General features: G+C 38.3%; 2 protein-coding genes across 3 annotated transcripts in view; one reads left to right on the top strand and one right to left on the bottom strand.

The window, feature by feature from the left end:
* The window catches only part of IPO11 (importin 11), an 80,424-nt gene extending 62,766 nt beyond the window's left edge, over positions 1-17,658 (bottom strand). The window contains exons 1-6 of the mRNA XM_039709953.1: positions 17,423-17,658; positions 17,172-17,239; positions 10,579-10,663; positions 10,147-10,290; positions 6,728-6,828; positions 1,912-1,984 (exon numbers count right to left, since the gene is read on the bottom strand). Coding sequence (XP_039565887.1) covers positions 1,912-1,984; positions 6,728-6,828; positions 10,147-10,284 — 312 coding nt within the window. The 5' untranslated portion in view covers positions 10,285-10,290; positions 10,579-10,663; positions 17,172-17,239; positions 17,423-17,658. The remainder of the gene's footprint in view (positions 1-1,911; positions 1,985-6,727; positions 6,829-10,146; positions 10,291-10,578; positions 10,664-17,171; positions 17,240-17,422) is intronic.
* Positions 17,659-18,320: 662 nt separating this feature from the next.
* Positions 18,321-23,881, top strand: DIMT1 (DIMT1 rRNA methyltransferase and ribosome maturation factor). 2 transcript variants are annotated; one of them, XM_039709963.1, is made up of 12 exons: positions 18,321-18,423; positions 18,552-18,625; positions 18,877-18,963; positions 19,344-19,405; positions 19,517-19,610; positions 19,713-19,762; positions 20,576-20,699; positions 20,814-20,906; positions 21,611-21,675; positions 21,926-21,989; positions 22,479-22,585; positions 23,286-23,881. In XM_039709963.1, the coding sequence occupies exons 1-12, from the start codon at positions 18,369-18,371 to the stop codon at positions 23,326-23,328; spliced, it is 918 nt and encodes a 305-aa protein (XP_039565897.1). In that variant the 5' UTR covers positions 18,321-18,368; the 3' UTR covers positions 23,329-23,881. The 2 variants fall into 2 exon arrangements, with proteins under 2 accessions (XP_039565897.1, XP_039565898.1); XM_039709964.1 differs by lacking the exons at positions 18,321-18,423; positions 18,552-18,625 and having other exon boundaries at positions 18,884-18,963; positions 19,713-19,759; positions 20,572-20,699.
* Positions 23,882-24,086: the final 205 nt, after the last annotated feature.

Below are 24,086 nucleotides of genomic sequence, written 5' to 3'. Positions count from 1 at the left end.
AAAGGACACCTCAGGATACCTACAAGACAGACTGGGGAGCAAATGGAAAGAAAGGGATATGAACTCTATAAATATATTTCTCTATTGCACATAATTGTTTGAGCAATTATTTAGACTGCTGTGATAAAAACAAACAAAAACCTCCACATCTTAAAAAATTACATCCCAAAAAACATCTTAAGGACACACAAATCAGAACATGAAGCCACCAGTCTTTAAAATGTCAGTTAAAAAGATTCCAATCTCAACTGCAACTATAGTCAAAGAACTCCAGAACTGTTCATCAGCAGTAGCATTCTTTACTACGAAAAATGCTATGATATCATCTTAGCAGGCAAACTGATGAAATACTAATGAATATATGGAAAAAAAGTATTGATAAGCAGTTTTGTTTTGCAAACAATATAGCTAAAATTAGAGTTTCATAGTTAATTTACCTATTTATATGTGAAAAAACCATACGAACTTCAAAATCTAAATATTTGATAAATTATATTCTACCTAGTAGTAAGCATAAATGACACACTATGGTTCAGCTTGACATGCTTCATAGTTCTTTTTAGTTAACATACAGAAACAAGTAATATTGGCCATATTGTTTACATTGAAACTACACCTGCAGAACAAGTTTTATAACGCTTTATATGCTTTTTTATTAAATTGCCTTTGCAATTAAAATTTTTAGCTCTAGTCAAAATTGTTATTTCACAATGGGCTTCTACAAAGACTAAATTACCCTAATTTTGATAAAATGCTCTAATCCTAGAAGTTACATTAAACCTGTCAAGAAATCCCAAGAAGTTAAAACTGAACTGTCTGCGGAGCAGAAGTTTATTCACAATGCCTTTTCTTTTCAATCTTAACCTTATGCCTGTAATTTCTGTATTTCCTTGACAAAGTTTTTTAAGATCCGACTCAAATTAGCAAATACTTCCTTGCAGAATCTTATACTTACATGATGAAGAAGTTATCAAAAGTAAGATTGATGCAGAAGTTTATTCACAATGCCTTTTCTTTTCAATCTTAACCTTATGCCTGTAATTTCTGTATTTCCTTGACAAAGTTTTTTAAGATCTGACTCAAAATATTAGCAAATACTTCCTTGCAGAATCTTATACTTACATGATGAAGTTATCAAAAGTAAGATTGAATCATCTAGTATGGGCATATTCTGTGCCCCTAACATTAGTTCTGTACACAATGTAATAATAAATTCTTATTCTAATCAAAATCACAGCTTATAATTAGTCACTTTATGCAAGAAAAGACACTATCACACTGAAGCTTTATTAAGCTTATTTAAATTCACTAAAATGCTGTAACTAGACATGTGACAGCAGTACTGCTTAGGTGGGTTTATGCAGCAGCAATCTCAACAGCTCATTCCTGCTCTGCCACTGCCACACTTCCTTGCATGGCCACACTGTGAGTCAGGTAACAGAACAGACACAGCTGAAAAAAACTAAAAATACTCAGGGAAAGGTTATTTTTCAGCTACATCCATTCCCTGAACCATTTCACCAAATGGCTGCATAAACAGCAAGAGACAACAAACTGCCACTACAACAGCAAAAGAAACAAAATGCTGTTTCCAGCCAAAGTGCTCAGGGAAAGGTTATTTTTCAGCTACATCCATTCCCTGAACCATTTCACCAAATGGCTGCATAAACAGCAAGAGACAAAAACTGCCACTGCAACAGCAAAATAAACAAAATGCTGTTTCCAGCCAAAGTCGTTCTAAAATTCACTGAGTTATGATCTATGGTAAAAGACCTCACTTCAAGATCTGTCTGCAAAGCAATATGTAAACTGCAACTTCATTATTATAATAAAAAACTTTGTAAAGAAAGAGACTAAGATATCAATCAATACAAGCATTTCTTGGGAGAGTAATAAACAATTACCACTAACCTGATTCACTGGCTCATTAAAGTTGGTGATAAGTCCAGCACGCAGTGTACTTTTTTCTTCTTCAGAAAGAGCACTGTCAGGATATATTTATTAAAATATTATTTATTTTCAATTATAAAGCTACTATCAATTCATTTGTAACTATCAAAAACACTATCAAAACTAACAAAAGAACATCCTTTGTTCTTCGTCTATCTTAAGTATCTTTAAAAAGAGAGAGAGCAGTCAAAAAAATACTCACAAAGCATTTTAGTCTCACATTTTGAGACCTAAAGTGACCTTTTTAAAGATAAATGGCAAAAGAGTCGACAGAATGAGATACACAAATATATAATGAAAAAATGCAAAACTGTACACAATACAAATGGATTGCTCACAGACAACTGTTACATAGTTATTACTGACAGAATTGAGGACTTGAACATGAATTTGCCCCAGTATACTAATGCACAATGGCCAAAAAATGTCCAGAATAAGGCAATCGCTGTATCAGATGACAGCTCTTTTTGTAAAAGTAGTAAGTCTTTTCTATTATAAATCCTTTTCTATAAGAAAGTAATATACTTACACTTAAAAGTACAGATCCTTTGAAAATTATAGCTTTGTGTGAAAAGTACGTTGATATATTCTCCATAAAGAGGGGGGAAAAGTGCAGGGGAAAACAGTCAGCAGGGCAAATGCTAAGCGATAAAAGTTAATTTTCATTCAAATGCATCATCATGGTATCTTAATACTTAATTTTAAGTGACCTCTATCAGTTTAAGATGTCAAGTTACAGTATGATATCACTCCTGTATTACTTCAGATTTTATACCATTCATGCAATTTTCTTATAATTTCCAGGCAGAAAAAACAAAACACTGCTCTAAAAAAGGTTTTGTTGGTATTTATAGATTATACTATTGGGGAAAAAGAAAACCAAAATGAAACTAAACAAAAAACCTCAATAAATTTTAATCTACTGATAGCACCAGGAAAGCTGTTTCTTTTTCATAAAACGCTTGTAAGTTATCACGCAACGTTGTTCAGATCAAAGTTTCACCTAAATTGCAATGACTTAGAAGCATGCAAACATGACATCTCAGTGAAGACTGGATGGCTGGAAATTAAGAACCCAACACAACCACTTCCTCTTGTCTGACCTCAGGCACAGATATTAACCAACCAGTTTTATATATTGAGGCTTAAAATTATATCTAAAGCTCCCTACAGCATAGGTTTTACTCTAATCTAGACAAATACTAAATATTAATCTCATAATAAAAAAATAGAGGCAGGAATTGCCATAAGAACAAACATTTGCAAAAATATTCTAGTTTTCACTTTCTCTTCACCCCTGCACAAAACAGGAGTACTCACTGTTTCCTAGATCAAAGACTTACCATTTGAAGTACAGTACCAAAGGGGGGCAATTAATTGTTTCACTGGTGACTCAGAACTGTACCCTAAGTCTTATTTTCCAAGGTAATTACAGCATTCAGGAGCCACAATTTTACTTTTTATATTTTAAATCTAGACATAGGTTTTAAGATTTTTTCCGCAAAAAATTTAAATTATCCCTAAAAATATTTTGGCTAAAATTTACAGAGATTTCTGGAACAGTAAAAACTTTTCTGCATGTAACTATTTAACTTATTTATCTAAAGCCACGAGATGATGTTCCAGGAAAATAAATTTTTGAGGGTTTTTTCTTTTATAATGTGAAAATGCAGTATGTAATTTCCACACATGCAGGCATCCTCTAAGTGGTTTCTAAAACCTAAAAGCTCTTATTAATAAAATTTAAAAATCTATTGTCAATTAAATGTAGACTGTATAATACCTCACTTTCAGAGACAATAGAAAGCACCTAAAACTTGGTTTGTAAAAAAAAAAAATACCCCATTTTACTATATTACTGCATTTACTTTGTTTCTGGGCTCACAAGATCCCTGGCTTTAAACAGTTTTTCATAATTATAATTATATTAAACTCATCATATGTACAGTCTAAGAGCAGCAAGAATTCAGTTCATTACTTACTGTAAATAAAAACGCTGTAATTAAGCTTTTGCCATTGCAGACAAAACAAAGGAAAGAAAAGAAATAGATTCATGAGAATCAACGCCTTAAAGACACCAGCTTGTGATAAGCAAAACTGGAAAACAGTAATGAAAAAAGATCTGAGAAATCAATGTCGATGGAAGTGTCAAACAGCAGCGCTGTGTGATGAGAGTTTCTAAGGATTTGCTGGACGGTGGGTGGAGGAATTCAGCATTTAAACAACACGAGAGTGACATCTGCCGGAGAACAGGCACACCCTCAGCCCCTGAAGGAGACACCACTGCCCTCAGCCTCCCTTAACGCCTTGCAAGAAAGCCAATTCCACAATTTCATCTATAAAAGTTACAGGCAGGTGAGAAGTTAGGAAGAATGTCACTCAGCCAGTTACTTCCCTTCAGCACTGAATTATATGTGCCCAAAAATTACAGTAACTTCATCTACACATGAACTTCTAAATACTATCTACTATGCTGTAGTCTTTTACAATTTGCAAGTTCAAAATTACTTCGATCTTTCTCTGTGTTTGTGGTATGGAGAAATGTACACCCAAATACTTTAAAAATTATATTGGAGCTTTTTTTAGAAATGCCTGATATTTCACATTTGGATTTCTGGCTTATAAGAAGTCATCACACATGTGAAAACATGTATTTGAAAAGTTATTGTTAAAGCATTTTACTATGTTGCTAACACAGTACTCAAATAAGAGAACAAAGTCCACAAGAGACAGGATATAAAAGTAATTGTCTGTAAAATCAAAAACATGTTCAACTCTTGAAATCAAGACAAACCATTTCTGAAGGAAAAAAAATACATACAAAATCATCCTGTGAGACCAGGAGGCTGACAACAGATTTCAAAGGAAGAGGCCAAATTGTGCCTGAAAAGAGGCTATGACAACTCTAGGCTCTTCAACCACAGCTATATGAAACGCTGCCTGAAAAAGCAGGAGGGAGGAAGTTCATAGGCTCATCTTCTAAATCACTCTCACTGGAAAATGCAGTTTTAAGCCTGATCTGTACATCAAAACATGCTTTGATGTACTACTAAGGATGGAGAGCAGACAGCTGCTGAAGTGAGACACTAGACAAAAGACAAGAATTTTGCAAAGACAACAAAAATGCAGCATCTACAATGAAGCCTTCAAAAAATTATGGTATTCAAAATATATTGGTTCACAAAATAATCAAGTGAAAATTTAGTTGAAATCAGGATTTCTCAAAATTACCGCAACATATTCTAAGAGAAATGTCATCTAGGTGAGTGCTGACAAAATGTCACATCTAACAAATTAAGAAATAAAAACAGTTGGACACAGAATACAAATTTATTATGCGTTACTCCATTGAATCCTTAACAGCAACCAACAATTGTTTAAATTTATCATTTAATTGCACTAAATTAGCGGCAGAAAAGTTAGAAATGGGGAAAATAGGGTTGCACTGGAAATTTAATATAGATTTAACTCACAGAATCTTTAATAGCCAACAAAAATTTAATTTTTAATTTAAAACTACAGGAAAACTACATTAAAATATTTCTATTTAGTTTTTACCTCAAACAGTAAAATTCTAGTCTTTAGTTCTGAAAGAAATAAACTATGCTTTTTTAACAGAAATGCTACTAGTGGCTGAAAATATTAAGGAATTGAAACAATGTTTAACTTCTTCCAACAGTTCTTGCAAAGTACCAGTATTGGAAGCAGAATCTGTTAACCAGAAATGTCAAAGATATATGCCATCTTTCATGAAAAAGGTGGTATTTTCCTTTTACGTAGAAAAGAACCTAAATGTTTGCAGATGTTTTGCAATTCCACACTAATTCACACATACAAATACTTGAGTGCTCCATGACATAATGAAGGAGTACTACACTACTTAAAATGTGCTATGGATGCAGAATTTTATAATTTTTCACTCCTTTAGCAGATCTTTGGAAAGGCTTACAATGCAAGGCAAAACTATCTCAAACAATGAACAATGAAAGTCATAGTTTGCATCATAATACTAACTTAGATTTGTGACCCAGAAAAAGCGTACCTAGAATTCCACCTAATACCCTACATCTGACAGTGACAGTTCCACTGTTACTAGCATTTAAGACTGAACACCTGCAAGCCTTTATAAGTTCTGGAACTGAAACTCTTTGTGAAATCACACCTGTTTGTAAAGGAAAAATAAGCACTTCACACAAAAGACTGGGAAGTATATAATTCTACAGGTTGCATACTAAAATGGCACTTTTTGTAAATTTTAAGTAAATTACATAGTGCTCATGAAAAGTGCTTATATTTCTCATCTTCTTTGGAGAACTCTTTGTTATGCATTACCAGGACCCACATATCAAAACAATGAAAAAGGAAGATCAGAAATTTTTAGCATGATAACTGCTGCCTCCTTCCCATGTACACATTCAATACGAATCAGCTTAAACAAAATGAAATGTCACTCTCACTGTCCAAGACACTGACTACCTTTCACTTCTGTCACTATCTGTAAATCCAGGTGTTAATGTTGCAACACATACTGCATCACTTCAAAACCTATTACCTATGAAACAGCCTTCTAACTCAGTTCTTAAAAGTAAATCATGAACAGAGTCATAAGAAGCAAAAAAAGACAAAATATTTTATCAGCAAGTCCTGAAGTTTGAAGCATGTTGTCAGTTTCACCATAAATTCTAAACTGACTTCTACCAACTAAGGATCTGCTGTTTTTCCAGCCTGGCAACCAAAACAACTTTAAGACGGTTAAGCAGAAGAACTCAAAACTTACTGTGGTGCGACCCGTCTCCAGTAGCGATCAATTCCATTTTTGAAGTACAGCACAGCTAACCACCTTACATTCACATCCAGGCTATGATTTGTAAAGATATTCTGTTAAAAAAAAGTTTAAAACTGCTCAAGATACCACAAGCAACACAGAAATATCAAGGCATGCATTAATACAATATGTAGAAATATACACACCACCATGATATGGGTGTACATAGACAAAAAGCCTTAATCATCATTTGACAGGGAAGTGAAAACACTAAACATAAATTTTTAGAGATTAAAAAAAATGTTTATCACTAGTCCAAATTTTGATTTATTTAGAAAAACATAAAAGGCAAATGTATAGTTAATCTTGTCTGGCAGAGAAGGAAATATAAGGGCAGTAACTACTATAATCAGACATTTTTTACATTCTTTGATAACATAGCTCTCAGAAGTTTGTGCCACTGCAGAATACAGGATAATTCCTTATTCTCATCAAAACCCAGTCTTCTGGTTATTTATTCATTATGTTACTTATTCATATGCCAAGAACCATCCTGTCTACCAATACTGTTTCTAAAACAGTGACCTGGTAGGTCTGCAACTCTCAAATTCGACTATGCTTAGGAAATCAGGAAATTAGTTTCTACCAAAAAAAAGTTATATATCTGTAGATACATACATATATATGTATCTATATATATATATATGCTTTTATTTTTCTGTATGTACATACAGACAAACACAGAGGAGTTATTTTGTATGATAATAGTGTAAAATTAACCAATCAAGAGAAACTAAAATAAATCTAGGCTATTGAATCTCAACACAGGTAGTACTCTGAACAGCAGCTCTCCTCCTGTTTTCTACTGCTTCAGATGGATCGTTCTCAAGGGGTGAGACATCATTACTCCCACCTTTAGAGAGCAAGCATGTGTGAACTCAGTGTTCTCACTATACAGGACACTGCAGAAAGAGTGCACCACTTCTATTCATTGCTTTTAGAAGTCCAGTATGAAGGGACCTGAAAAATGTAGGGATTCTGGTCAAAGGTATCTGCTACTTTTGGGCACCATGCCTGCAAACACAGGCATAAACAAACCTTTCAAATAACTCAGCACTGTAGAAACCTGGGACCTCATTTTCACTATGAATTCAAGACCTAACTTTCTCTCAAAATCTATTTTTATTAATAGTAACATCTTTCTAGAGGTAGTGGCCAACCCAAAAAAAAATCCCCAACAATCACTATTAAGTAAACAGACTTACATGCCAACAATATCAACTTCAAAACTAGCAATTGTAGAAAAATATCCGAAAGGTGGTAACCCACCAAAAATACAACACAACATGAAAATGATCTGTAGGTAATATGCTCTCCTTCCCCAAAGCTCATTTAGGAAGACAGACTGAATCTCTGAAAGACTTGACCTTTCCCAAATGCAATTTAAGCATATTAAAATACTAACAACTAACTCCAAACACCACTTCCATATAGCAAAAAATAACATTTCAAAAGAAATGAAACATGGAAAACCCAAACTACTCATACTGAAACTTCCATTCATCTTACAAACAACTATTCCTCTCCTTGCTAAAATATTTAGCAGAAGCAAAGCTTCCACAGATAAAAAAAAACTTGAAACTAGACCAGACCTAGATAAAAAATGAAAAAAAAAGACCAAAGAATCTACACAAAAACAAGTAGAACTTCTCGTTACACTCTGTATCTTCATATGAACTTCCAAAAACATGAAGTATTTAATATAACACAGTAATACTGTCATAGACAGAACAGGAATGAAGCCAATATACAAACTGATATAACTTGCACAGAGGTTCTTTTCAAAACCATCCAATTCTGAATCAAAAGATATGTAATACCCTCAAAAGAGAAACAGAAAAGTAATGATAGCAACTCCACTAGGTACTAAAAATGGCAGGATCAAGGATGCATGTCTCATGCTTCTTTATGATGTTTTCTACTCTGACTGTCCCAGAAGCAAGTGTATCTCACAGGAAGTAATATTACTTGCCACAACCCACAGATATCAGCTGTCTTACCCACTCTCCATTTACATTAACCTGTTTCCCTGCACCCATTTCTGCTCCACCAAGAAGATGCCAACTATTTTCTCTCCCAGACAGGCCATCTGATCAAGTTAAACAAAGAAGCAGGTACTTCACTCGTTTAGGCTGGAAGACTATATCAATATTTTACACTTAAAGGCTGATGTGGCCCCAACAAATCCACCTAACCATATTAAAAAAATTATCAGCATTTGTATACTATGTACCAGCACATACATCTTTGACAAACATCTGAACACCTGAATTTTTAGCCCTTATATTTAAAATTAACTCATATCTGTTTCAGTTACCTGTGAGTGCTCAACTCGCTTGCACCCTGAGGTTTAAGGTCTCAAAGCAAACATTCAGAGAAAAAAAACCACTAGTGGCAATTTCTGCTGCTTTCTATCAAGATCATTCACCACCACAGCTACACTATTGCAAAAGCAGTGCATAAAATTAAATTGGACAGCTCAAGGTATCTTTTCTATTGTTTTCCCTACATCCTCGGGCTCACCTTCAACTTTCCAAACAAATCAGAGGGTCTACAGAGAACAGAACATGTCACCCTACAAATCTGAGTCATTCCATCCATGCACTGAGGACAGATGTTTGTAGAGAAAACATGTTTACATGGTTTTTAAGACTACTATAAACATATGCGTAGATATTGGAGAATAACAACAGTATTAACTTTCAAGTGTCTTTGCTGAAACAGTTTCATTTCCTTTTTGACTGTGTTGTCATAATTTTGACCATATTAATGCATCCATTTCACCAATGGTTGTAGCACTTTTAGAAGTATTCACCTTCCCCATTCCAGGACCTTAAAGCTACAACAGCCAGGTCAGTTAATCTCCCAGGGAGTCTCCCTCCACTAACAAAAAGTAAAGCCATACCAGAGAGGTATCACACAATGCAATGGAAAGCATGAGGGAAATTCTATTTAAATGTTCATAAAGCATCATCTCCACAAGAAAAAAAAAAAAGGTCCTTACTGCCTTGGTATGTAAAAGATCCCCTGCCTCTTGAGGTAGTAAAGGTCCTTCCTTTGAGAAGGGCCCTCTCGGCCTTTTACTATCCACAATTCACAACAGGCAAATAAAAGATTTAGCACTACTGCCCACTCATACTGCTAGAGGCTGGATTTCCACTTTCTGAATTCCACTTTCCACCTGGGAAAAGAGCTTACTTTGAGATACAGTCTTGACAATGCCTACCATATTCTTCAGCATAAGGATTCTACCGCCTGGACCATGACAACTCAGGGCTTCTCTCAGTGAGAGGTCATGGCTCTACCATGTTCTAGAGACCAGTACTCAAAATCATTCAGTTTACTTAGCAGCATTTTCCACTGTATCTTACCAACAAGACTGAATAAAAACCTGGCTGTGTCTCCCACTGTTTCAGTTGTTCCTCAGCTGGCTTCAACACTGCAGTATCTTGGCTAGTAGCTTGCGTCAAGACTTGCAAAACAACAGTGCTAGCACTGTTGAGATCCATGAAAATCTGAAAATATTTAAACGGGAGAAAAATACACTTAATGAGAAAAAGAGAGCAAATATAGACAGGTATTTTCCATTCTTATTATCCAAATACCCCACACTCATTTTTCATTAGACTACACAGTGTAAAGATAGCATGACACCCACTCACAGGCAGATGAGGTACAGGGATAGAACTATTTGCTTTGAGAAATCTCTCAGCAGAAGGAACAAGCATTAAATCGATCATTACAAGCACATTTGCTAGATCTGCAGGAAACTGCAGGAAATATTTTGATTGTAAAACAGTTACCTCTCTTGTGAAGCACAGCAGCTAAGAGCAAAACTGCAACTAGAGGTAATTACTCAGCTGTAAGCAGAGCAAACCATGGGGTTGTCTGAAAGAGGCAAAATGAGATTAATAACATTTTTCCATTTTACTTTTCCTTCAACAGAGAAAATGACACATTCATATAGTCACATTCTATAATTCAAATTCATCCAAACAACTCATATTAATTAAAAAAGAAAGCATTAAGGCTCACAGTCTTACATGATACAGAATTTTCCTCAATATCTTTGGTTTCCTTCTTATTTAGCATACAAATGCTAACCAGCTGAACTACAAATGCATATTGCCAAATTTCCAGTGTATATACATCCTTTTGCACCCTTGTACTCTACAAAGGCAAAACAAAACGCTGCACTCCAGATGACAGAAATTACATTTATAATGACCACAGAAACAATGTTACAAAAGAAAAAAGGCATATATGAATGAAACTATGAAGTCTGTTTTCTGCTTATAAAAAACCAGACAGTTTTAGTAACACACACACAGTTGAATACTCATATAGTTAAGTTTTCTAAATAAACAACAAAGAACAGCTTCTCTTCCAAGAGGTTAGAGAAGGAGGTTCAGGTGGGGCATCAGGAGGAATTTCTTCACGGAAAGGATTGTTAAGCATCAGAATGGGCTGCCCAGAGAAGCTGTGGAGTTGCTGTCATCCCTGGAAGTGGTCAAGAAAAGAGTGGATGTGGCACTTAGTGCAGTGGTGTAGCTGACAAAGTAATGATGTGTCAAAGGCTGGACTCAATCTTGGAGGTCTTTTTCCAATTGCTATGACTCTGTGATTTGTTTTTGTTTAATGGGAAAAATGGTTTATTTTTCCACCTTCAGGAAAAATATCAAGATTAAAACTGTTATAATAGTAGTAAGAAAGTGGGATATATGAAATTTATTCTCACACAGGTTTAAAAATTTCGATTTTTTTTAGAAAAATCACCTTAACAACAAAACTAGCCACACAATACTGGAGAACTTTTATACCAGTAATAGCACTGCACAATTGAAAAAAATATTTACACCCCTAAGAAAGAAGTTCTTCATCTCCAGAACTCCAGCTATCCTCTACAAAAGCTGACTAAAATTTGAAGGTCCTAAGGTTAAAGGAAGTCTATATTTAAACCCATGAAACACAAAATCACATCTCTCCTTACAGCAATAATTGAACCGGTAACGCCATCTCTGCTCTATACTTCCCATGTGAAAACCTCCCAATCTTTCTGCCTTAACCAGCTGTGCACAAGGGAGCAGAAGGGGGGCATTACTAGAGGGGTGCCTTCTGTGAAAAGCTGCAAGAAGCTTCCCACGTGTCTGGCAGAGGCAGTGCCAGATGGCTCCCAACACACCTGCCACTGGCCAAGGCTGAGCCCATCAGCAACAGTGGTACCACCTCCAGGATAACATGGTTAAGAAGGGGGAGGAGAAACCTGAAGGCTTTGGCTTCCACTGGAAATTTACATACTCCATCTAGAACACTTCTCATTAGAAGACATACTTATTTAAGTTAGTAAAATGCCAGCACAAAAAAACAGGTGACTTTTTTCAGCTTCTTATTTCAAAACAATTAGCTGGCAGTTCTAAAGATAACAACAAGGAACAACAACAAAATCAAAGTGAAATATTTGCTTCTTTTTTAATAATGTTTCTCATTCTTGAAAAGGTTTGTACTTCCATGTAAAAACTAGAGCAGCTACTGTTTGAGCTACTGCTGAAAAAAAAAACATCAAGAAAATTCAAACTAAGCTTAGTGGGTCAGAACAAAAATTTATTTAACCCAATGCTCTTCCTCTGTCAAAACCACATCAGACATCCAGGTCTAAATTTCTACATAAGGCTGGCTTATCATCCAGAAAACTCTGGTTCAAGGATTTTCTATTAAGAGGCAGGGAATTTAACAGCCCTCAAGATATAGTTTTCAATGAATTTACATAGTTGCTCTTTGATCCCATGTAAAGATCATTGGATGAGGGCATCACAAGCCAAACAGCAAAACTGAATTAAAAAATAATAATCTCCGTGAAGATGGCTCAACTAAAAAAAAGTGTTTATAAATAACTGTAAAATATTTAATGAAGTGGTATATTCTGTATTATTTAGGTAGCAAAAAATTAACTGGAAAAAAGTCTAATAAATGTGTAGCAAATACAAATGGCAGAGATGCAAAAACGGTGTCTTATTGCTTCTGCTTTTTAAAAATTCCTCCTAACAGTTTCTGTTTTCTTCTAGTAAGTCACTAGTCTTACTTGTATTAATTTCTATTAAAAAAAAGAAAGAAAATAAAAATAAATAAAATTTCAACAAAATATTTCTAATCAATCCTTACTGTACAAAACTCAAATTTGCAGTTTAAGCTAGTTACAAATTAGTTAAGCTAAAACAAAGAGATACAGTCACCAAAATAAATAGTATAACCCTCTGCTTCTCCCTGAACCCCTTAAATACCCAAAGATGGAAGAAGCAGGAAAAATGCAGGTTTTGGTTTGGATCAAGTTTCCTATCATTTTCACACCACATTGCCGACAGGTAAATGTGCTAGGCATAAAAAAGCAAACAGAACAGCAAGCAGCTTTTATTTCACGCTCTTGATAAAATGTGTAAACTTAGAACAACATTACAAATTGTGACTGAGCCATAACTGCCCACCCAAAGGCAAAAGGTGGGATACCGGGGGCACACACAACAAAAAAACTCAAACAAGCCAAAAAGTCAAGCCATCTAAGCACACTGTTCCACAAACACCGGAGGACACTACAGGAGCAAGGAGAAATACGTGACTTCAAACAATGTCAAGCCACTACAGGCTTGTAATCACATGCCATTACATGCATGTCCTAGCATGTAATTTCAACTCTGACAAAGTCCTTACCTTCCCCTCTCACTGACAGGATTTCTACGGGGAGCTTATTCTCTGCATGCCCCCGGTAAAGACAATTGACAATTGAGGGCACCAGCTCCCACCTTAGTGAGATCTGCTCAAAATACAATTACTGCCATGTACAGATGCAAACGTGAAAGGTATTCCTGCAGCAGACAGACTGCACCTTGGGAGTTTAAACCCAGATCTCTCCAATCTTTGTTGTGATACCCTCACACTGCCCTCATTTTGTTTTTTTTTAATTGACAAACCAGGGCTCTTCAGACCCCAATTTACACAGAGCATATACAGATGCTCTTAACCCCACAGAACTGCAAAGGCTGTGAATACTGGCTCTAAAAGTCTGGGATAGAGGCAATCCTCACCTCTCACACCTCCCGCTTCACCTGTTGCATGGGAAAGGCAAAAGGTTGCTTAAATCAGATTGGTTAAATCACAGGGACAAGGACTTTCTTGTTCTAGTGCATAGGACTTCTATAGCTTTACTCACTACCGAGCTATATCTACAACACTGTCCTAGAGATGAAACTCAAGGTGAGCCAAATAGCTATTGTCTTTTGGGTACTTTCAGAGACATGGGGCACTTATGGAAATTTTGGCAGAGTCTGTCAACCTTATAAGCAACACATTCTTAGAAGGAAGGCAATGTCTGCATTTGTGTCACAACAGCCAGAATTTCCAGGTTTGATTATTGAGTAAGGGTGTCATTTTTCTTTTTTATTTACTAACGTCAGTCTGTGTCTTCACAATAAACACTGAGCAGTATCAGGAATGTCCATTGCCTTCTCCTGCTTTTCTGTGGTCCATGTCCATGGACCAAATTGCAGACAAACATTTTCGGAGGAAGGAAAAAAAATCCCTTTCACTAGAAATTTCAATGCAGTCAGCTGCAAACCCAAGCATGACTCTTACTGCCATGCCAGAATTCTGTCATGCAAAAGGGAAAAGAGACTATCCACACCCCACATGAAAAAGATGCTCTCTAAGATCCAACTGGATATGACAACACTGAACTTGACAATTGTATGTTCTTAAGTCTCAGCTGGCAGGAAAAAAGCCAGGCACAGTAACACCTAGAATAAAAATAACACTCAAATGGCACCCTTTAGCATAATGAGTTAGTGTCTTCAGAGACCACAAATAGCAATAACAGTTCCTCATCATCATCTAATGTCCTATACTTCATTTCCACTTTCAAACTCCATCTTCTTTCTTTAAGTGCCAAAGTTTTACTTCTGTTCTATTCTTCACTCTTTAATTCCCTTTCTAAGGGGATATCTGCAAAAACATTTTATTCTTCAAGACTATTTCAAGTGTCTTAAATGTTCTAGTTTTATACTAGCCACACCAGTTTAATGTTTTTCCTTAACAGTCAATACTTCTGATACTGACTAAAAGGTATCTAGGTTCTTTTCCCTTCACACTAAAATACATCCTAATTTTAAAATCACATCAGCTATTGAAAGAAATCAGTGACTGCTAAACATCTGAAGAGGTACAAAACAAAGGATTTCATTGCTAAACGCCTCCCTCCTTCACTTTTTCCAAGAGACTGCAGTGTAACAACTCACTCATATCCAGACAATTAATTCTGTGTATTTTTGCTCTCTTTTGTTAAGAATGCAATTAATTCTTTCCAACTGTAAGAAGGTGCAAGAATAAACTCAGTTAAGATTTTATGAAATCAGAAGAAGACAAAGCCATAAACACATTAAACAAAACACAGTGCACGCTCACTGACCATAGTGCAAATATATTCTGGGCTACTTCAAGAGCACAAGTGGCTCTGGGGATGTTGTTATCCTTCTTTACCCAGTCTGAGATGGCTCCCAGGACCCCATTTCCAGCTCGGTTCTCACAGTTCTCGCTCTCTTCAGTTCAAGAAGGAGCAAACTGCAGGGAGGCCAGAGCTACTAGGATAGCCTGTGGTCTAAAGCAAACTACCTGCGAGGAGGTAACGTTTAATGTTGTTTAAGACAGTGGAACCTAAGGAAGACTTTGCAGACACCTAAAACTAATTCCCCGAAGAGTGCTTACAAAGAGGACTTGCTGCTTCTTATCAGCAGATTAAACAACTAACAAACAACTATAAAGCTACACCCTGCAGCTCAGAAGGTTCAATAGAAAACTGGGACTGTCCTTTACAGCACATTTCAAGGAAACCAGGAAAAACAAAGTTTCCATGCTGAAAAGCCACAAGAACTCCTGAAATGTGTAACACAAATTCTGGCATTCAGTCATGCAGATATGATACATTAGCAAGGATAGTCACCTCCAGGAAGAGTTGGCAGTTACACTGATTTCTCTCCAGCCTTCTACAAACTCCTCCATTAATCTCTTTTCTAGCATCTGTATCGATCATGCCACAAGCTCACAGTCCTACTGCAGAATGCACCCAAAAGAACCAAAACTGTCCTGGTTATTGAAGGTACTACTTAAACTCACTAACAACTACAGGAATCACCAAAACACAATGACTAATGTTAAGCATTACTAAAATTTTTCAGAACCTACATATTAATTTTTCTTATGTAATTGAACCAAGCTATCTGAAGTTTGCCCAATTTAAGCCACAGTACAGAAGGCAAAAATGTCTGAGCAGGAAATAGTCAGAGGTGTTTTATTCCCATCCTGCTAGTGACAGAAACACAGGAGCAGAATTTCCAAAATTTCAGTTTTACAAAAATTTAACATTAAAACTAAAACCAAGGTCTGGAAAAAGCATGCAGAAGACACAAATGATGCAAGAACTAAGAACAGTGAGGACCACAGTAATATAGGATAGCAACAAGCAAGGCTGACAGCAATGTTAAGGAAAGCCAATCAGGTAATCTGAGCAGAAGAATGAACTTTGATATTAAATAGTAACCACCAAAGTGACCAAAAATTCCCAACAAAAAAACAAGGCGTAAAGAAATGAGTGAGACAATTCCAAGGATTAACTCAAAAACTACAGTCACAGGGTTCGATACTGATGACACAGGAAAAGACAAACAGATAGAGCCAATGTAAGAATATTTTTAATGTTTAATAGTAACTTTCTAGGATGACCAATACTACAAGGTCAGTCTCATTCTTTTGACTTCTTCCTCGCTCATCTAATTTAATGGATTTTCAAAAAGACCTGACAGACCGCTTAAGAAAAAACTAGAGCCAAACAGCTGAAATGGAAATGCCTGTTTCAGTCAGTCCTCACGTTCTGAAACAGGTTTAAACCCTTTCATTTTAACTACAGTTAAATCCCCCTTCTGCCAATGCAGTTTCAAAATGTTATATGTAAAGCATGGGCAACAAACACTTTTATCATTTATACACATGATAATAAATGTCCTTGAGGAGAACAGTACAGTGAGAGAGAAGAAAAACAGAGCAGTGACAAACTTGGTGTTGCCATGAAGTCTGAAGAAACCAAACTCCATAAGGAACGTGCATTTTCCAAAAACTCAGGTATATCTTACATGCTATGAATATAATTTGAATTCGGCAGCATTTTGCTGATGTGCTGTGTGAGCTGATTTAAAAGACATATCAAATATGTTACAGATGACTTCACGTATGAGACACGGGCAGCAAGGCACATGGGAGTGTAAGTGGGAAGCAGCAACACCATTGCATTTAGGGCCTTGTTCTTGTATTTTACACACACTGCTGTCTTGTACGGTAACAAACTGGAGAAATAACTCACCACTGCTGCACTGAGCCTGCCTCTGATTAAGGGAAGACTGTTCTGCAGAAAAACTGCTGTTCTTCAGCCTGCAGGAAGAAAACAACCACCTGGAATAAAGGCGAGTACGCACCCCTTTCCCCAAAAAACAAGTTCCCTCAGGTTAACGCCTCATCTTCCTCCCATGCCTTCCATTAATTCCAGCCTGACTAAAAACTGTTTCAAGGAGGAAGCGGGAAACTGTCCCCTGGAATTAGGTAACAATTATTTACTTCCAGCTCCGAGCAGGCCCTTTGCCGCGGGCGGTATGTCAGCTACGGGCGGCCTAGCTGCCTCAACCCCGGGGGCGGTGCCCCGGGGCCGGTACCGTGGCGGGCACTCCGCGCCGGAGCCGCGCCGCCCCGGGCAGCGCCAAGGGGGGCACAGCCGGCGGAGCAGCAGCCGAAGCGAGTGCGTGCGAGCAGCGCCGCCCGCAGCGGCACAGCGCCGGGGCTCCGTGCCGGAAGCGCCGTCCTTGGTGCGGAGGGGGCGGGGTCCCGGAGCGCGCTGCCCGCTGACGTCAGGCGGCGGCTGCGCGCGCGCAGAGCGGTTTGGCGCGCGGGGCGCGTGTTCCCGCCCCGGGGATCCCGGCCCGGGCATCCCGCCGCGCTTCGCGGAAACCTTCCCGGCACGGCACGGGCGGGGCATCACGTTCGTGTCAGAACGCAGTGCTAAAGATAGATACGGAAAGTAAAGCAAAAAGCACAGCGAGGACTGAAAAACCGAGCGTGCTCCACTGGCGGGGCAGCGCTGGGAGGGACGGCACCGGCGCCGAGGCTCGGCCCTGAGCGGGCGGGCACTGCGCTGTCTCATCGGCAGGGATCGATGAGGGTCGCCCTGGAAAATTCCCTTCCCTTCCCTTCCCTTCCCTTCCCTTCCCTTCCCTTCCCTTCCCCTCTCCCACTGCCGTCTGCCTTCGGGCTAGGTCAGGGTACTAAACACACCCACTCTTAGGCCGTGTGCCATTTATTAATAAAGCTTCTGTGGGCCCGCTGACTTCCGCCGTCCCTGCTGGCCACGGTCCCTTGGGTCTCACGGCTGCTCCCGCGCACGCAGCGGGATCCCGTTCCCGGCGGGATCGAGCGCGCGCGCTGCCCGCCACACGCGCGCGCCCTTCCTGCTGCCGCGGTNCCGGAGCGGAGCGGGCGCGGCCGGAGCGATCGGAGCGGAGCCGCCGCGATGCCCAAGGCGCGGGCCGGGAAGCGGCCGGAGCGCCGGGAGGGCCGCGCCGGTGGTGAGTGTGGACCGGACCGGGCGGGCGGGAGAGATCCCGGAGCGGAGGCCGGGCCGGCGCTCGCAGCCGAGCCGGGGCTGGCGGGGCGCCGGCGGCTGCCCGCGGTAACACGCCGGTCTCTTCCTTAGGCATCCTCTTCAACACCGGGGCCGGGCAGCACATCCTGAAGAACCCCCTCGTGGTGAACAGCATCATCGAGAAGGTGGGACCCGCGGCTGGGCTCCGGGCCCGGGCCCGGCGCTGGTTTCGCTCCTGGCCTGGCTGCTGGCATGGAGCAGCGCCAGGACACTGTCCTGCGCCCCGCGTGCCCTCCTTCCTTTCTGAACGAGTCTCACGCTGCCTGCGTACCCGTTCCGGTTTCTTACTGTGTCAAAAGCGCTGAGTTTCATTCTAAAGTCAAATGGTTGCACGGAATTGGTGCTAGGGAAGCACTCAAATGCTGTTTGTCCTTAGGCTGCCCTGCGCCGCACGGATGTCATTCTGGAAGTGGGCCCGGGAACTGGAAACCTGACAGTAAAGATGCTGGAGAAAGTGAAAAAAGTAAATGCAAATTTACATGCACCCCCTTCCCTGGTTCTGACTGTGCTGTGGCTCAGACTATGGCAAACAGAAGGGTCTTCATGGGTGTGATGAACATAAGTAGAATTACGCCATTGATACTTTTCTTAACATATGAATAATCCCAGTGGGTTTTTAGCTGAACACATAAGTTTTGTGTGGTTTTATCAAACTACATGGCTGTTATCAATTTATATGGTAAAGCTTGCTTGTATTTGGAGAGGGTGGAAGGTGCACAGCCTAATAGTGATTTTGAAAGGATTCTTTAAACCCACAGCAACAGATAGAGGGTTGGGGTTTTTATGATTAAATTCCAGTTAGGAGATGCATGGAGTTGCAAATATATACTTTTTTTTTTTTAGGTTATTGCATGTGAAATTGACCCTAGACTTGTTGGTGAGCTTCAGAAGAGAGTCCAGGGCACGTAGGTATCAATTATGGAAACAGGGAGCACTTAAAGCAGCGGAGCTACTTTGGCACAAATTGTGGCAACAGTGCTTCTCTGAGGATAACCACAGTGTATCTTTTCACCCAGGTGTCTAGCAAACAAACTTGAAATCAAGGTTGGAGATGTCTTGAAAACAGATTTACCATTCTTTGATGCATGTGTGGCTAACTTGCCTTACCAGGTAACGGGACAAACAACATAGCATACAACAACATTAAAAAATTTATTTTTAAATGCTGATTTCCCAGAAATTATAGTAACATTATTCATTATTTTTTCTCAGATTTCTTCACCTTTTGTTTTCAAGTTATTGCTTCATCGACCTTTTTTCAGGTATGTGGAAGAACAGAGCTCTGTATTACCTGGAAGGAAGAAAAACAGTTTTAAAAGTATTTTCAAATCCAGTATTTTTTAGTTCCTAAGATTCCTAAGTTTGATGGATCGGAGCTGCACTAACGTTCTTCTGTAATGCATACTCTGACAGTGCCTGGAAATTAAGTTTATGTTGATGTATTGAGCATGAGGAGAAAATTTAAACTTGGCAGCAGTGAGTGCCCAGGAGATAAAAACAGGAGTTGCATCTCCTTAGTATTGTTCCAGGGATAAGCAGGGCATCATAGCATTTCAAATACCTTCCTCTCTAATTTAGGCTGGAAGGGGTAGAATCAGTGCCAACCAAGTCTTGCCAAAGTCAGACTTTCTTGTCTGATCTAAAAATGTAACTGTCCTGTCTGTGTGCCAGACATCAGTACATCATCAGCTTTTGATTTGTCTCAGAGGAACATTGGTAACGTTATCAGTCAATTTTTGGAAAGCTTGGATTTGAAGGACTCAGCAGAGAGTTACTCTAAATGATTTATTACAGTCAGGCAACTCGCAGACTAGACTGTCTCTTTGATCCTGATCCATTTAGCAGTATGGATAATCAAATTATGTAATAGCTTTAAGGAGACGTGGATGGCTTCACCAAGTTCTGTGGGTTTTGGGTTTTTTTTTCAACACAGCAATCAAGGCAGAGTTGTTTATTACAAACATTTACTCTTCTAAGTGCTGAGGCATATTGTGTGTTTTCTAAAGTGTGCTAGTTGGCTGCTGACATAAAAACTGAATACTTAGAATCAATTTTCTCATTTCTGTTACTCTCAGGTGTGCAATCCTTATGTTTCAAAGGGAATTTGCCCTTCGTTTGGTTGCAAAACCAGGAAGCAAACTGTACTGCAGGCTCTCTATTAATACTCAGTTACTGGCTCGAGTGGACCATCTGATGAAGGTACGTCACTGCCTTTAGGTAGCTCGGCTGTCTAACACAGAAGAAGAGTGTTGCAAGGGGTGTGAGGAATTTGTTGCTTATTCACACAGCTCTTTGACTGCTCTTATCTAACAGGTTGGAAAGAACAACTTCAGGCCTCCTCCCAAAGTTGAATCCAGTGTTGTCAGGATAGAGCCAAAGAACCCACCACCACCTATCAACTTCCAGGTGAGCAGTGTATACTTAACGTAACATGTTAGTGATAATTTCGTATTTCTTCACACTTTCTACTCAATTCCATGTGCTGATTCTAACACAAACTACCAGTTACTCATTGGAGTTTCCAAAAAGCTTATTTCTCTGTTGATCAGGCTTGTGTTATGACATTAACAGAACATGCCACCATCAGCTGGGGCAGCTTTGTGTACAGTATCACTCATAAGACCACGGTCACTTTGAGAACTGCTAGTAATAATGTCCCTTTCATCATAGTTTACATCTCCCAGAGATGTTTCTGGCTGATAATTTTGCAGGTTTTGATCAAAGGAATATATGAGATTTATCTTCAGATGAGTGTGTGTAATCTCAGAAGACAAATGTTATAGAAGAGTATTCTTAATTTTTAAAACGCTTTAAGACCATTTCAGCCTTGCCCAAGGTTAGTCAGATTTTCTTCAATTGTCTGCCTTCTCTGCACATAATAACACCTAGGCATGAAAAAGTACAATTCAAAGGGTTTTGGGGGTGAAATATTTTCTCCTCCATTTGTATTGCTTTGCCCAAGATACAGCTGGTTTTGTGTTGTTTACAAGGACATTTCCATGAAGGGTATTCCTTTGTGTTCAGTATTGTTCTGAAGGTGTCAGCAGTGACTGTTCTTGTTTGTAGTAGCTGTATGTTACTTTCTAAAATTATGAAATTTTCCATTCCAGGAGTGGGATGGTCTGGTAAGGATAGCCTTTGTTAGGAAAAACAAGACACTCTCTGCAGCATTTAAGTAAGTAACTTCAATCAGAGAACCAGTTAACCATTTCTTTTGTGCAAATGCATAGCATAGTCAGCGATAAACCATGGTGGAAGATTTATACTAATGTGTCACAACCTTTTTCTTTTAGAAGAAAACTAGGCAGCTTTTTAAAAAGAACATTTCTGTGTAATTGTTACAGTTTTTTATAGTAGACATTAACTACCAATTGAGTGAACAATAGTTACAGTTCAGTTTTCATGCAAACGTGTATTTCTTTCAGATCAAGTGCAGTAGAGCAGTTGCTGGATCATAATTACCGAGTTCATTGTTCCTTACATAATACAGTAAGTTCCTTCTTAATCTCTTCTATTTCTGTGTACTGTGACCTACATTCTGACTTTTATAAGAGTAAAAAATTAACATTGAAAAGCTTAATGTATCAAAGATTTTCCAAAAGAGTTTGAAGGTGGGAGGAACTTGTCTCTTTTCTTAGTGAAAAATCTAAAGGGGTAATTATAATTAAATCATAGTATAAAAGCTTAAAATCAAGTATATTATTACAATATTGTCCATATATGTATGTCTCAAGGTCTTTTACTAATTTAATATTTCTTGTCCGCTTTTCAGTATTGTTGTGAGTCATGTATAATGAATGAACTGAGATAAAAAATTCAGATTCAACAGAATAATACAATAATCCATAACAGAAAAAGCATAACTTACGTTTTTTCACTTGAAACTTGTTCTAAGAGCAGGAAATAATTAGATTATTTAAATGAGCCTTCTCTGTGTTTTGAATGGAAAATAATTTCTATCCCACTTTTCATTGACAGGAAATCCCTGAAAATTTCAAAATTGCAGAGAAAATACAGACAGTTCTAAAAGATACTGGTTACTCTGAAAAACGAGCCCGTTCAATGGATATAGATGATTTCATTCGGTATTCTTTTTTTTTTCTCTTTATGCCTTCCTTTTAAGCTTCTTTAAATTCTATCTACATCTGATTAGTATTGGGTTGCACAGGAATAGTAGGGTTTCCCTCTTAGTACACTCCTTGCTTCCAGTCCTGAATACTTAAGGCCTACTTATTTATTTTAATTGCTGTTTATAATATTGAGAGCAACTAGCTAAGGATCCCTGTTTCAGGTGTTCGTGTATTATACCCTCTGTGTCTCCTTTAAAAATGGCCACAGTGTAAATTCTTTATTAAAATTTCTCTAGAGTCTTACATGGCCTTTCTCTGCCTTGAGGATTAGGCTGTAGTCTGTAGCATAATTTTAAATGTGAATGATTAATTGCTATAATCCACTCTTACTTCCGGTGGCATTATTAATCCTCTTGTAATTGAAGATAAAAAGTTCCTAGCTGTTTCTCATTTGGAGAACTAAGACAGGTAATGCTCTCTGAAAACACATAGTGAACCTGGTAGGGTCCAACATAAGAAACTGCATTGAAAACAAACCTGCGTCTCTGAAATGGCAAATTTGCTAATAACTTCTGGTTTCAGATTTGTTAAAATTCTTTCTTTGTGGCTGATCAGTGATGGCTGCTTTCATGCTATTTTCTTTGCACATCTTAAAAATGCCTCAAGCTGAAGTTTAAATTGCTAGAATTGTAATACACATATTTCAATCTTTCAGATTACTACATGGCTTCAATTCAGAAGGCATCCATTTTTCATAGATACTCCTACAAGAACGAAAGATGCGGTATTTTTTCACCAAAGTTTTACCCAAGCCAGAGTGACTGCAGTGGGACAAGCTCCTCCTAAAAGCAATGAACAGAATACAGTGTGTATGCTTGGACTCAAAATGTTAGATATGGTTCTATCACAGACAGTAGGCAAGAAGCTGCTGCTCAGTAAGCAGTAAATTCTTTCAGAGCTGAAGCGAGGTGCTGGACTGCGTCATGACTTGTGTTTTCCTATATATATATCCAAAACATGGATTGATGATAATTGAAATCTATGTTCTCCAATGATGGACTTCATCTCAGTATATTCATGTACAATACTCAACAGTACAACCCATAATGGGTGTGGACAACAAAAGGAAAGTTGTAGTAATTGCTTTTTTTTTTAATCAATCATTGGTGTGTTTGTTTTAAAGTGTATTTAAACACTTCCTTTTGATTTGAGATGCCTGTCTCTCTCATGCGTCTGGTAAATACCAGCACTTCAAGCTTGTTAGTTGTCTGCTTCTCTTAGAGAACCCCAATGAGAAAACAAAAGAATTTACCTTGTGGGCTTGATATAATTTATATTACTGCCTTTACCCTTTCCTCCACTGTAGAAACTGGGAAAAAACCTACCAATGGGCCAGGGCTCATAAACACAGACCACAGGGTTGGGTTTTTTCGTAACTAAATTCAAGTAGCTGTTTTTTAAGGTAACTCATTCACTGTTAATGCAGGAAAAAGTTTTAGCACAGATCATAGCTTTC

This window comes from Passer montanus, unplaced genomic scaffold, assembly GCF_014805655.1.
Source record: "Passer montanus isolate IOZ18808 unplaced genomic scaffold, ASM1480565v1 scaffold22, whole genome shotgun sequence".
Classification (NCBI taxonomy): domain Eukaryota; kingdom Metazoa; phylum Chordata; class Aves; order Passeriformes; family Passeridae; genus Passer; species Passer montanus.
The sequence above is the reverse complement of the archived record's forward strand: the minus strand, read 5'-3'. Positions and strand labels throughout refer to the sequence as shown.

Excerpts from the sequence above, each read along its gene's own strand:
- DIMT1 (XM_039709963.1), top strand. The coding sequence starts at position 18,369 with ATGCCCAAGGCGCGGGCCGGGAAGCGGCCGGAGCGCCGGGAGGGCCGC. Across the intron at positions 19,406-19,516 it reads CAGAAGAGAGTCCAGGGCAC|GTGTCTAGCAAACAAACTTG; the intron begins GTAGGTATCAAT and ends CTTTTCACCCAG. Across the intron at positions 19,611-19,712 it reads TGGCTAACTTGCCTTACCAG|ATTTCTTCACCTTTTGTTTT; the intron begins GTAACGGGACAA and ends ATTTTTTCTCAG.